This window comes from Dioscorea cayenensis, chromosome 15 (assembly GCF_009730915.1).
Source record: "Dioscorea cayenensis subsp. rotundata cultivar TDr96_F1 chromosome 15, TDr96_F1_v2_PseudoChromosome.rev07_lg8_w22 25.fasta, whole genome shotgun sequence".
NCBI lineage: Eukaryota > Viridiplantae > Streptophyta > Magnoliopsida > Dioscoreales > Dioscoreaceae > Dioscorea > Dioscorea cayenensis.
The window spans coordinates 608,128-622,815 of NC_052485.1; the positions used below are offsets into that span (position 1 = coordinate 608,128).

The 14,688-nt window shown below is 37.5% G+C and overlaps 1 protein-coding gene and 1 pseudogene across 1 annotated transcript; both read left to right on the forward strand.

Annotated features, from left to right (window-relative positions):
- Positions 1–1,371: 1,371 nt before the first annotated feature.
- LOC120277173 lies at positions 1,372–6,653 on the forward strand (annotated as a pseudogene).
- Positions 6,654–10,885: 4,232 nt separating this feature from the next.
- Positions 10,886–13,231, forward strand: LOC120277174 (G-type lectin S-receptor-like serine/threonine-protein kinase At2g19130). The gene is made up of 2 exons (XM_039283923.1): positions 10,886–12,025; positions 12,344–13,231. The coding sequence occupies exons 1-2, from the start codon at positions 10,886–10,888 to the stop codon at positions 13,229–13,231; spliced, it is 2,028 nt and encodes a 675-aa protein (XP_039139857.1).
- The last annotated feature ends 1,457 nt before the right edge of the window (positions 13,232–14,688 follow it).

The following is a 14,688-nucleotide window of genomic DNA, read 5'->3' on the forward strand; positions in this document are numbered from 1 at the left end:
CTGATCCTTGGATTACCATTAGGCGTTTTTCCCAACTCCTTACCAACACCGAGTAAATTTTCCGCACTGTCACGCCAGACATGTTATGTCCTATCCTAGATATTATTCCTAACTGTTCTCATGCACAAAGTGATTTCTACACTTGGACCCTGGAAAAATGTGGCACTTTCACTGTTAAATCTTTTTATAAATTTCTCATATATGGTGGAACCCGCAGCCCTTTGTACCCCCTTTTCTAGAAGATCCGTTGCCCTAGCAAAATCACTCTCTTCTGCTGGCTGGCTGGCGAGGACAAAATCCTCACTTTATCCAACATTTTCAAGAAGGGTTGCAATTTTCAATACTCTACTGATACATGTGTCCTCTGTCACAATTCCTTAGAGACGCTTCAATACCTTTTCATTAACTGCGAATTCTCTAAACATATCTGGGCATTCTTCTCTCATTCCTTAGGTTCAACTTCTCTTCCACAAACCATTCCCCATTTATGGATTTCCTGGATCTCGTCCCTCGCTCCTCAATCTCAACCTCTCTGGGACCTCATCTCCCGTGCAATCTTGTGGAATATTTGGCTTGAAAGGAATTCTCGTATCTTTCAACTAATTGCGTTGCCTCAGTTAAGTATTATTTTTAAAACTGCTAATATGCTTCTATCTTGGTTCCCAACAGCTGCAGACAAACATCAACAACCTCTTACTGAAGCTTCTCAAAAAATCAAGCGCTCTCTTGATTTCTTCAGCCCAAGGGCCTCCAACTCTGCGGGTGAGCTGGATCGCAACGTATCCCAGGAATAGTTGACCCACCTGCTCTTCTAGTCAGACCTGAGACGCCAGACAGTGTCTTCCGCCTGATTAGATCTTCATCTTCTTTCTTTTCCTTTCTCTTTACTTTCTTGCACTTGTACCCCCTTACTTCTGGTGAGGGTTTTATCTTCCTTGTACTATTTCTCTTTTCTTAATAAATTAGTGGTTTATCCACTCTTTATAAAAATAAAATAAAATAAAATGTAAGGACCAATAAATATATTTTTTTTCTCAAATAAATTGTATTAAAATATATATCACACTCTCACAAGAGAGTTGTATTTTGTTTATTTGCTAACGAAAATGTCATGGATTCGATTTTTTTTTTATTCTTTGATAAACAGGTGACAAACATCCCTATCTTTTTTTATTCATAAACAAACAAAAATGTAACATGTGAACAGGAAGAAATAATATAGGGCCGGAAATTATACGAGAATTGAACATGAACCCTCCGTAAGACCTACTAGACCAAAATTTTGACCCTCAATGATTTTTTAATTAAAAACAAAGGCTCTCCCCTCCTCCTACCCTCGTCTCTTCCTGAATTTGATGCAAACCAGAAATCATGGCTTCAACAAATGCAATCCCTGTTTTCAAGTTGTTCCTCATTTCTCTAGTCATCTGTGTCGCCCATGCATCAGACTCCATCACAAGCAACCAATCCATCTCTGGTGGCCAGAAGCTCTTCTCTGTAGATGGAAACTTTGTGCTTGGTTTCTTCACTAAAGATGAATCTTCTAGCAAATTCTACATCGGCATATGGTACAAAAAAGTCTCAGAGCTGACCCCTGTCTGGGTGGCCAATAGAGCCACCCCAGTCTCAGACATCACCAAGTCTCTGCTTCATATCTCCAAAGACCGTAACTTGGCTCTGCTGGACCAATCCAAGTCCCTCATATGGTCCACCAATGTCACACCCCGAACCCAGCTCGCTAGACCCAGTGCGCAGACAAACGGCCACAGACCCACAAGGTGTGAGCCCCGTAGGCCTGCAAGGACTCAGAATCTGATGCAGGACAGGAAAATTTATAATAACTCAATTGAGTTACAAGATTTCAGACTCTACAAAATACACAATACTAGGATACAAAAGTCTAAAATACAAAATACAAGGACACAAGGATGGATAATGACAAGAATTCAAATTTTACAACAGAATAAGACAACATCTACGGACTGTCCTTCAAGGTCCACACACCGGTCTAACACTCGTGATCTAAAAAGGATTTAAAATAAATCCATGAGCTCACTAGCCTAGTAAGTAATCCAGAAATTTATTTAAAAATAACAGAATTTATAAATCTTGATTTCAAATATTGATAAAAATTCAACGTTTAAACATAGTTAAATCAATACAAAATAAATAATCCAACATAGGTATAGATCTCAAGTAATAACGCTATTCAAGATAACTGAAATCAAAAGAATGCCAGATTTCAGAACTACAAATAATAATTCGCCAGAAATGAGCATAGGTCTTCAAAACAATATTTAAACAAAACACAAAGTGAAATATTCTAATAAAGAATATTTACAAATATGATTTACCGGAATTCAAAACCCAGAAATACGATATCAAAAATACAGAAATTTCGAGGGAGGACAATTATTTGTGTTTTTGCAGAAATTCTTCAAATAATGAAAACATGGGTTCTCGGGGGATTACTTACATGCTACTCTTCAACACTCCAACTCATCCGAACTCCAACTCAAACCTCATCAAAATCCTAGGGACATGAAACCAATTCTAAAGTCTCAATAAAGACTCCTAAATGAAGTTCCAACATACATGAAATTCTCATCAAGTGTAACACAATTAATCATCATAATCCAAGAGTTTCAAAAATACACTCCTTTGCTGGGATGTAGTAACATAAGGCATGCATGTTTCTAAAGGTTCACTACTATGAAAAAGAACTTCAAATTAAACATGACTAATGAGAACCAAAGATCATGATTCCAAAATAATATAGGACATGATAACACCAGTGAGAGTATATAAATATATATACATATAAGTTCAAAGTATCATACTACAACACCAAAAGAAGCCAAATATAAGGAGGATGCCTTTAACACACTCTCAAATTTAAGGCTTAAAACTTAAGCATGCCCACACATAAACATTAACTATAAACCTATGAATGGTTGGAACCTGGGATTTACACATAAGTTTAAGAGTGTAGAAACACTTAAGGTTGCACCACCAAATTTTGAGTATGTGTACCAACAAGCTAGCAGGGAAACCAACCATCATAAGGATATTGTCATCACTTAAAATACCAACCTGAAAACTTAATACTTTCTGACATATATGCAAGAAATGAAAGGGCACTAAAATAAGAGCAACAACATGTTAAAGGGCAATACAATCAAGTAGAAGGAAGACTTACTTAGTGAGATGAGTAAGAGGAATTACACTATCAAGGTGGCAGCCATAACCTCATTTCTTTATCATCAATATTCCATCACATCTCTCTAACCTCCAGCAATAGACACCAAAGAAACAAGAGTATAAACCCATCATACTCTAGATTTAATGAAATCAAGCTTCTTCCAACATTCATGTGTCCAAAACCCAACCATTCTATAACAAAGGAATGATTATACCAAAGTCATGCTAGCATAAACCTAACAATTTCAGAAAATCTTATACTCACTAATCTATCAAGTTTCCACGCCGGAGCATCACCGGAGCTTCACCGGATTACCAATCACAGAATTTCCTCTCTCTCTCTCTCTCTCTCTCTCTCTCTCTCTCTCTCTCTCTCTCTCTTCTGGAAAAATCGTGAGCATAAGGGGTAAGTTGCTAATGGCTTTGGCTCAACATGCAACCAACAAGATGGCAACAAAAAGTCCACAAAAAAAGGCTTAATACAAGGCTTTGTATGGAAAGAAGTCCAGGAATTCAGCTTCAAATGTGGCTTAGAAATGAATGGAGACAAAAAGCTAGGGCCCACAACCAACACCACCATCCCCTAAAATTCTTCCACAGTTGCTGTCCTCCAAGACAACGGGAACCTTGTCCTGAGAGATGCTGATGACTCTGCTAACATCTTCTGGCAGAGTTTCGACAACCCAACTCATATTAGGCTTCCTGGAAGCAAGTCCACTTTCAATAAGGTAACTAAAGTAAGCAAGAGATTGATTTCATGGAAGAACTCTCAGGACCCAGCTCCAGGATTATTTTCCAGCAGGTTGCAGGAGGATAACCAGTCCGTACTCCTCTGGAACATGAGCAAGCCCTACTGGACTTCAGGGCCCTGGAATGGCCGTATATTCAGCAAGGAAGCACCAGTGAGGTCATCAGCTGTTATAGGGCCTTTTTGGCGTCACACCCTTGGCGCGGGAGTGACATAGCCAAGAGAAGCCGGGAGTGTGGTTATTCCACTCCCTTAGACCGATTTTCAGATTTCACTCTGAATGGTCAAATATACTAGGACATGATCCGATCATCTTGTTCGAGAGTGGAGTAGCGACCTGCTCGACTGAAGCCAAAGCATCAAGCCTTCGTATTCTCATACGGACAGACGCATACGGGCGGAGACAGCCTCTCGATAGGCCGGTTATGGTACCGAGACATCCCGTGCGGATGAACAGTGATTATCTGGCGTTGTTGACAGGAGGGAGACACTCTATAGTTAATGGGAAGCATGGATTGATGTCAGGACCCGGCAAATAGGAGCATTGTTTGTTTGCTTATCCTTGGAGAGGAACTCGGTTCGGCATCTAGCTCTTGGAACGGGAACATCTCGAACGGCGTTCGTCTCATTATCCTTGGATGAGATTCCAAGGCTTGGCTATATAAACTCCCCCTCCCATCTCCATTTCATTCATTCTCATTTCCATTCTTCACTCTCTCATTCTCATTCTCATTCTTAGCAGAAGAAGAGGAGAAGAGAGCTCTCACTTAGTAGAAGTGAGAGGGGAAGCTTTGTATCTTGGCTTCGGTTGTATTAGCTTCCTTACATCAATAGAGAGTTTATCTTTTCTCTCTTATCTCTGTGTCCCTTCCTTTTGTGTATGTTCCTTGGGCAGGTGTAAGTTTTTACACCAACGAGAGTAGGCTGACTTGTGGGAGCGCACAAGTGCTGCACGGAGGAGCGTTGAAGGTTGCCACGCCGACAAGCCCCGTGTTATCAACCACCATGGTTGACCTTACCTGTAATGCTAACTCTGAAGAGTTCTACTGCTTCTTCAACCTCAATAACAACTCTAGGTCCCATGTGATCTTGGACTTTGTGATGGATGTCACAGGACAGTTGAAGGCGGTGCTGTGGAAGGAGTCCACCCAACAATGGAATCAATTCTTCGCCGTGCCCGAAGCTCAGTGTGACGTCACCGCATTATGTGGCCCTTTCGGTAGCTGCAATGAGCAAAAGTTGCCCCAGTGCGGTTGCGTCAAGGGTTTCAGCCAGAGATCACTAAAAGATTGGGCTTTGAGTGACAGGACTGCAATGATGTGTCCGGGACACACCATTGCAGTCCTGTGACAACACGAGCTCAGGTTACATTGGCGAGTGAGATAAATTTTTCCAAATGTCAAATGTGAGGTTGCCTGATGATGGCCAGACTTTGCAAGTTGGGAATGATGATAAATGTATGTAGACTTGCTTGTATAACTGCTCATGCACTGCCTATTCTTATAATGGTACTAGTTGTGCAATATGGTATGGTGATTTGCTTAATCTCCAAGATCAATATGAAGGATCAGGTGGAGGAACTCTCCACCTCCGTCTAGCTGCTTCTGAACTTCCAAGTGATCATAAGAATGGAAATGTTGCTGGGCTTGTTGCTGGTGTGGTAGCTGCATCTTTGGTTTGTCTGGGGATCATTTGGATTCTGGTAAAATTAAGGTGAAGGAGAAGAAGAGATTTCAAGTTAGTGATGGGAGATTTGGTGGTGTTCCAGTACAGTGACTTGAAACTTGTGACCAAGAACTTCTCCGTCAAACTGGGCAGTGGAAGTTTTGGTTCTGTTTTTAAAGGGGTGTTACCAGATTCAGCTGCTATTGCTGTCAAGAGACTAGAAGGACTTCGTCAAGGTGAGAAGCAATTCAGAGCGGAGGTGAGCACACTTGGAACCATTCAGCATGTTAACCTTGTTTCTTTACGCGGCTTCTGTGTTGAAGGTACTAAAAGGCTACTGGTTTCTGAGTATATACCTAATGGTTCTCTAGATTCTCATATATTTGGGAGCAATGCAGAGGTTTTAGACTGGTCCACTAGTTACAGAATTGCACTTGGAATTCCCAGAGGATTAGCTTATCTCCATGAAAAATGCAGAGAGTGTATCATCCACTGTGACATCAAACCAAAGAACATACTTTTGGATGCTGAGTTTAATCCAAAGGTGGCTAATTTTGGTCTTGCAAAGCTACTTGACAGGGAGTTCAGTAATGTGTTAACCAGCACGAGAGGAACAATTGGGTATCTGGCACCAGAATGGATTTCAGGATTAGCAATCACACCCAAAGCTGATGTTTTTAGTTTTGGGATGATGCTTTTGGAAATAATATCAGGGAAGAGAAATAGCAGCAAGCAATACGAAAGTGGAGACAATTATTTCCCTCTCAAGGCAGCAATTCAAGTGAGAGAAGGTAATGTTCATTGTTTGTTGGATAGTAGATTGCAGGGAAATGCCAACATGGATGAAGTAAACAGAGCTTGTAGAGTTGCTTGTTGGAGTATTCAGGGCATAGAATGTGAAAGGCCAACAATGGGAATGGTTGTTCAAATGCTGGAGGGGCTCCTCAAGGTTAATATGCCTCCAATTTCTAGTTTCTTTAAAGGCCTTATTGGAGATTTTTATAGTGAAAGCTTATTATCTTCAGGCATCTTACGCTAAGGAGGGAATCAGTTTGTTGAGCCTTCCTAGCTCGGATTTAGTTAGTTCTGTTGCAAGTTGATTGAAGAAGCTGCAAAGAAGGAGAATTGGTCAGCGGAGGTCAAATGGGAAAAAGAACTTTGACCTCACACTTGGTGTGTTGACTGGTGTTTACTGCCAATGAGCTAGATGATCTACTGACCAATAGATGAAGAAGTTTATTTTATTTTTATTTTATTTTTATTTTTTTTGATAAAAAGTGGATAAACCACTGATTTATTGAAAAAAGAAGAAAACAGTATAGAGATGAAAATACTCTCACCAAAAGTGAGGGATAACAAGTACATAAAAACTAAGACAGGAAAATAAGAGGAGATAAAAGTCTAAACAGGCGGAAGACACCGTCTGGCATCTCAGGCCTGACTAGAAGAGTAGGTGAGATGACTACTCCTGTGGTGCGTCAATGTCAGGTTCGCCAGTAGGATCTGAGGCTCAGCGCTGAGGAAGTCAAGAGAGCGCTTGATTTTCTGTGAAGCTTCATTGAGAGATTGTTGATGTCTATCAGTAGCTGTTAGAAACAAGGAAAGAAGCATATTAGCAGTTTTGAAAATAATGTTTAAATGTGGTAAAGCAGTCAGTTGAAAGATTCGAGAGTTCCTTTCGAACCAAATATTCCATAAGATTGCACGGGATATGAGGTCCCAGAGGGGTCGGAGTTGAGGTGCGAGGGACAGAATCCAAGAGGTCCACAAGAGAGGTATGGTTTGTGGGAGAGGAGTTGAATCTAAGGAATGAGCAAAAAATGCCCAGATGCATTTGGAGAATTCGCAATCGATGAAAAGATGTTGAAGTCTCGGAAGCATTGTGACAGAGGACACAGGTGTCAATGGAATTTTGAAAATTACAACCTTTCTTGAATAAGTTTGAGAGTGTGAGAATCTTATCTTCACCAGCAAGCCAGCAAAGAAGTTTAATTATCCTGTAGTGTTGTGTCTCTTCACATTATGTTTCTGATGTCCTAGATCAATTCTCTGGTGTACTCAAAGATTGTCTGTGCCTTAGAACTTTACCCAAGATATTAAGTTATTGTTACTTTTTGAAAAGGTGTGTGTTATGTATAAGAGTGGTTGGTGAACTCTCTTTATGTTTTCACTTCCCAGTTTCTCAATGAAATGTTAAGTAGCAAAAACCTACTGAAAACCTCTTGCTCTTCTTCCTAATTTATACAGTGATACTTTACACTTTTTTCCAATATCAGACCAGCCGATCTTCAACAAGTTCCAGGCATCTATATACATATATATATATATATATATATAAATCTATTGTATTTGGGTGGCTCAGTGTGTGGCTTGTATTTTACTGTTTCATTGTGACATGCTTCTCTCATGCGTTACGTATTATGCCTCTCAATTTATAAGAACTATATATGATTTTAATAATACCTCTTCAATTGCCTCCGACCATGGTTATGATTGCAAAAAATTTGTGTGATCTAATCCCACCCAACATATGGTGTATAAGGGTCTCCAATGCACGGATAGTGGGGTCTTAATAATTATTTATATATATAATATTATATTTAAAAAAATAGATAAGACACTAATTTATTGAAAATTAAAGCCATGATAAACTAAGAAAACAGCATAAAGCACAAAAAGTACATAATAAAGTGAACAAATGAATATATGAATTAAAAGAAACAAACGCATCTTTAATTTGCATGCACATTCCTCTCTTTATGTTATTGCCAAAGTAACTCATATGTTACTTTCTTGGATTTCTACAACTAGGGATCCAACCCATTGTTTTCCAGAAGACTCCACTCAGACTCTTAGGAGTTCCCTTTATTTCCTTAGCGCTAGACCGGAAGATCTCAGCGACGCAACGACCACGCATAATGCCTAGGAGTGATCATTTTCACTCATCAGCTTGAGAAGACCTCGGATAAGATGGTGGACTTTGCCTTCTCAGCTGTCTTTTCTTTCTTTTGTTTTTTGCTTTTCTTTGTTGGTTGTTTTAGATGTGTGCTTCACCGCTGGTAACTGCTTCCCGCTTCTTGTCTAGTCTGTAGTGGTTTCTGTCCTTTTCTTTTTGTTTTAATTCTCTGTTTAGTTCCTAGTATGCTTGTACTATTTCTTTTTCTTTAATAAATATGTGGTTTATCTACTTTATTTAAAAAAAAAAGTGAACAAACGAATAAAAACACAACAACACAAGAACAACATTTCTATTATTTATAATAAATATTTATTTAATAAAAATAATTAGTTAATATATAAAAAATTACATTTTTTTAATATATTATTGGAATAGTTAAAAATAAATATCCAACATTGGGTTAGCCCAACATCGTGTGCTCAAAAGGATCTTCCCATGCACATGGTGACACAAAAGGTCTTCAGTGTGAAAATGAGTTTGCAACTCAATTTTTGTACCAATGGATGAGAGTTCATGGAGGCAACCCAAGACTCAGGGAGGCTCACCTTTGTCGATCTGTGTCATTTTGTCCTTTTCTTCTTTTGTTTGTTGGCTTGTATATATACTTTCAGTTCACACTTTGGTTCTCGTATTGGGAACGAAGAGGAGTTGAATAGAAATGAAAATGAGGGGTAGTGAAGTAGTCATAAAAATAAAAAATATGTTTGGTTGGTAATTTATTAAAAGGTAATTTATTGAGAATGTAAAAAAATAAAGAAGAAAATACTGTGAAAAAGATTTTTTATACCCTTAATGCAAGGAAATAAAAAAAAATGTTAGATTAAATAATAATAATGTTTTTCATTTAAAAATATATTGATTATTGTTAATTTCATTATACTAAATATTTCACGTTAATTCTTATTAATTATTAAACTTGTTTATTTAATTATTATTTGCATTAGATTATTATTATTAATCATTAATTATTATTATCTTCGCATTAATTATTATTTATTATTAAAATTAGGGGAAATGAATTCTAAATCCATGCAAATTTCAAAATTTTTCCAAACAGATCCCTTTGACATATAAATTTCCTAGACATACCTTTCTTTTTGTGCTAGCTTACTTTTCAATTATTGCAGCTCACTCCGTCAATTTATTCTATTTTACAACATATATTTCCCGTTTCATATGTATAGTTTTCATTTAACATTGCGTGTTTACGTATAACTATATAAATTTTCACTTAATATATAGTACCTTTTAGTTTAATATTTGTTTTTGATGTTTAATATCTGACCTTTCTGTTTAATATTATTTGTTTCCGTTTAAAAATCTGAGGAGAATTTTGATTAACGTCTGATACCTTTATAACAGAACAACTGAAAAGTAACTATCACAGAAAGGAACATTTTCTTGGGAATACCCAAATTTGGCTAAATGATCTATGAATAAGTGAAACTTAGAGGGACTTTTAAGGTATTCCCAGTTAAAATTATCTATTTGATTATTATTTGAATTAAATTATTTATTTTTAATTATTAGTTATTATTATTTAACTTTTTTTTTTGAAAATGTGGATAAACCACCTGCATTAGAAAGGAGTTATTATTTAACATTAGTTATTAATTATTATTAAAATGATCTATTTTAATTATTATTTAAATTAAAGAATTATTTTAATAACTGATTATTATTATTTTACTTTAACCGATATTTATTATTAAAATTATCTATTTAATTATTATTTTAATTATTAAATATAAGAGGCAAATTAAATATTTCACCCCAATGAATGAGCAATTTTTTTCATTTTTTAGAGAATTGCTTACTTTGCACTTATTAATCCTCACTCATTACTCACCCACTCCTATCTCACCCTATCTATGCTCATCCGAACACCTCTCCTCTTTCACTCCTATCTATAGTCATCCAAAATGCAACATTGGAATCACAAAGTATAGTCATTCAAAATGCGACATTAGAATCATAAAGTATTAATTCTCACTCTAATCGGAGAACCAAAAGTTGTGCCTGTATGCTCTCGTTTTTTTTAAAGATAAAAAATAAAAATAATAAAAGTCAAAAATTTTCTGGAATGATTGTTACTTCAAGGAAAAAGACTAATCCATGGAGAATGGTGCCCAACTGCCATCAAAGTGTTGGTCATAGAAACCCGTCAAGGGCTCTCAATACGTAGTTTGCTTTGGGAGACATGAACGACTACTAGTATGTATGTCTTATTTGCATATTATATATATATATATATATATATATATGTAACGTTTGTCAGCACTCTTCAACATCACTTACCCTCACCACCAAACATGACTCCCAGAAGTACATTCCTTGCTTTCATGTTATCTATCGTCTCTTTGGCCATCTGTTCCTCGCATGGATCAGACTCCATCACCAGCAACCAATCCCTCTCTGGTGACCAGAAGCTTCTCTCCGTAGGTGGTAACTTTGTGCTTGGTTTCTTCACAAAAAATAAGACCTCTAGCAAATTCTACATCGGAATATGGTACAAAAGAGTCTCAGAGCTGACCCCTGTCTGGGTGGCCAACAGAGCCACCCCAGTCTCAGACATCACCAAGTCGCTGCTTCATATCTCCAAAGACGGTAACTTAGCTCTTCTAGACCAATCCATTAATTCTCCCGTATGGTCAACAAACGCCACCATCCCCTCCAATTCTTCCACAGTTGCTGTCCTCCAAGACAACGGGAACCTTGTCCTGAGAGATGCTGTCGACTCTGCTAATATATTCTGGCAGAGTTTTGACAACCCAACTCATATGTGGCTTCCTGGAATCAAGATCAATTTCAATAAAATAACTAAAGTAAGCCGGAGAATCATTTCATGGAAGAACTCTGAGGACCCAGCTCTAGGATTATTCTCCAACTCGAATCTGGAAGATACCCAGAACGTGCTCCAGTGGAACATGAGCAAGATCTACTGGACTTCAGGGCCATGGAATGGTCGCATATTCATAAACTTGCCAGAGATGACATCACAATACCTGTTCAAACTTACCTTTGTTAATACCTCTGAAGAGAGCTACTTCACCTTTTCCCTCCTCGACAACACCACCACTCCTTACGTAGCTTATGTGATGGATGTCTCGGGCCAGATGAAGGCGGTGTTGTGGGTGGAGACCGCCCAACAATGGACTCAAATCTTTGCCGCTCCAGCCCAGTGTGAAGTTACTAACTTCTGTGGCCCCTTCGGAAGCTGCAACGAGCAGAGCCAGCAGCATTGCAGTTGCGTCAAGGGATTCAGCCAGAGATCCCCAAAAGACTGGGCTTTGAGGGACTACAGTGGCGGTTGTGTCCGGGACACACCATTGCAGTCCTGTAATGGCACTAGCTCAGATTACGCTGGTGAGGGAGATAAGTTTTCCCATATGTCAAATGTGAGGTTGCCTAATGATGGCCGGACTATGCAAGTTGGGAATGATGATGAATGTATGCAGGCTTGCTTGCACACCTGCTCTTGCACTGCCTATTTTTATAATGGCACTGGTTGCACTATATGGTATGATGATTTGCTTAATCTCCAAGATCAATATGAGGGATCAGATGGAGGAACTCTCTACCTCCGTCTAGCTGCTTCCGAGCTTCCAAATCATCATAAGAACGGAAGTGTTTCCGGCCTTGTTGCCGGTGTGGTAGCTGCATCTTTGGTTTGTTTCGGGATCATTTGTACTCTGGTAACAATAAGGATAATGAGAAGAAGAGCTTTCAAGTTAGTGATGGGACCTTTGGTGGCCTTCAGGTACAGTGACTTGCAACGTGCGACCAAGAACTTCTCCGACAAACTGGGCGCCGGGAGCTTTGGTTCTGTTTCTAAAGGTGCATTACCAGATTCAACTGCTATTGCTGTCAAGAAACTTGAAGGACTTCGTCAAGGTGAGAAGCAATTCAGAGCGGAGGTGAGCACGCTTGGGACCATTCAACATGTCAATCTAGTTCGTTTCCGGGGGTTCTGTGCTGAAGGGAAAGAAAGATTGCTTGTTTTTTATTATATGCCTAATGGTTCTCTGGATTCACATCTCTTTCATGGAAATGATAGCGTCTTAGACTGGTCCACTCGTTATCGAATTGCACTTGGAATTGCCAGAGGATTAGAGTATCTCCATGAAAAATGCAGAGAATGTATCATCCATTGTGACATCAAACCAGAGAACATACTTTTGGATGTTGAGTTTAACCCAAAGATTGCTGATTTTGGTCTTGCAAAGTTGCTTGGCAGGGAGTTCAGTCATGTGTTAACCAGCATGAGAGGAACCATTGGGTATCTGGCCCCGGAATGGATTACAGGATTAGCAATCACACCAAGGGCTGATGTTTATAGCTTCGGTATGATGCTATTGGAAATAATATCAGGAAAGAGAAACACAGAGCAATTAGAGGAGAGTGGTAACTATTATTTCCCTGCTGTGGCAGCAGTGAAGGTGACAGAAGATACTGTTCAATGCTTGTTGGATGATAGATTGCAGGGAAACGCCAACATGGATGAACTAATCATAGCTTGTAGAGTTGCTTGCTGGTGCATTCAAGGTTTGGAAAGCCAAAGGCCAACAATGGGGTTGGTTGTTCGGATGCTTGAAGGACTTATGGAGGTTAGCATTCCTCCAATTCCTAGTATTTTTCGGGCCCTAGTTATAAATTAGAAAATGTTTTTCTAATAAATTTATGGTTTATCCACTTTATTCAAAAAAATAAATAAATAAATAAATTAGCAAATGTTTTATAGAAATAAGTAAAGCATGTTATTAATAAAAAAAAATTAGATACAAAATAAAGCTAGAATCCTAGTGGTTTTCCTTTTGTTGTTTCTCTTCTGGTTTTGTAGGAGTTTGTTTGTACTAGTGTTAACGGAAATGGTTTATCTACCTTTTAAAAAAATAATAATAAAATAAAGCTAGAACTATCGCCACAATAAGCGTGGTTTATACATATTTATTCAAAACAAAAAAAAAACAAAAACAAAAAGTGTGTAATTTTGGTGAGTATTTCCTTTGTTTTTTTTTTGTTTTTTTTATATATATAAATGTGGATAAAAAATAGCTTTATTGAAAGTAAAACAAACAATGTACATAGAAGAAGTCCTCTCACCAGAAGTGAGGTACACAAAACAAAAGAAAATAAGAAGATAAAAGCAAGAAAATAAACAACAACTGGGCTAGTGAAGAACACGTCATGTACTGACAGTAGCCCGGCACATGCTTTTAGTTTTTTATCTTTTCTATTTTTTATGGATGTTTCATTTTTCATATGGATGTTTTGTTTTTCAAAGTTAGCATAGTGTTTTATTTTGCTTGTCAAAGCGACAAACGCTATATATATACATTAAGGGCGTGCTCACAGGTTTGAAATTGTACTCATCCAACCTGTGCACTGTCACTTTAGTGTATGGAGTTTGGACATCAAACCTGGATCCACAATCGAGGATCGACTACCACAACTACACCCACCGAGTGTCGAAATTGAGACCTCTTAAATATGTGATACTCATTTTTTGTAGTGGGCCAACACTTTGAGTTCAGCTTCAGCCCAATACATCTTCTCTCCATTACTTTCCAATATAAATTTAGATGTCTAATGCATGTTATATATATGCTTTCAATGGCCAGGATTTAAACTTAATTAATATCATTTTTCCACGCATTAAAATCCAATCTAAATATTAAACAAATTCTTTTATGTAAAAATTTGGTCTTTTATTCTTGCTCATGGACTATGTATCATTCTTCCTTTTTTAATTTGTAGTTCAAAAAAATTGGTATTTTATGTTTTTATCTTTTTTTTAGAATTTTAAAAAATAAATTTTATTATCTTCTGCCTCAATTGGACCAATTTTGTATTATAAAAAATTAACTTTATTTTTATTTTTATTTTTTTAATAATATGCGACAAGTGCCATTTTTTATAAATATAAACAATACCGAATAATATTGGAGCCCGGATGTACAGTGTATGTACAGTACAAAAAATAATATAAGAATCCCGGATAAATTAAAAAAAAAGAGTATTATTGTTATTATTATTTTGACATATATTGATCTCATTATTGAAAGAGGATTACATCATGGTTAAATAGTGATGTGAAAAGAGGATGTTAATAAAG

What these genes read in the sequence shown, in the direction of transcription:
- LOC120277174 (XM_039283923.1), top strand. Translation starts at nt 10,886, where the DNA reads ATGACTCCCAGAAGTACATTCCTTGCTTTCATGTTATCTATCGTCTCT. An exon ending in TTGGGAATGATGATGAATGT is followed by an intron (nt 12,026 to 12,343) that starts ATGCAGGCTTGC and finishes AGGTACAGTGAC; the next exon opens with TTGCAACGTGCGACCAAGAA.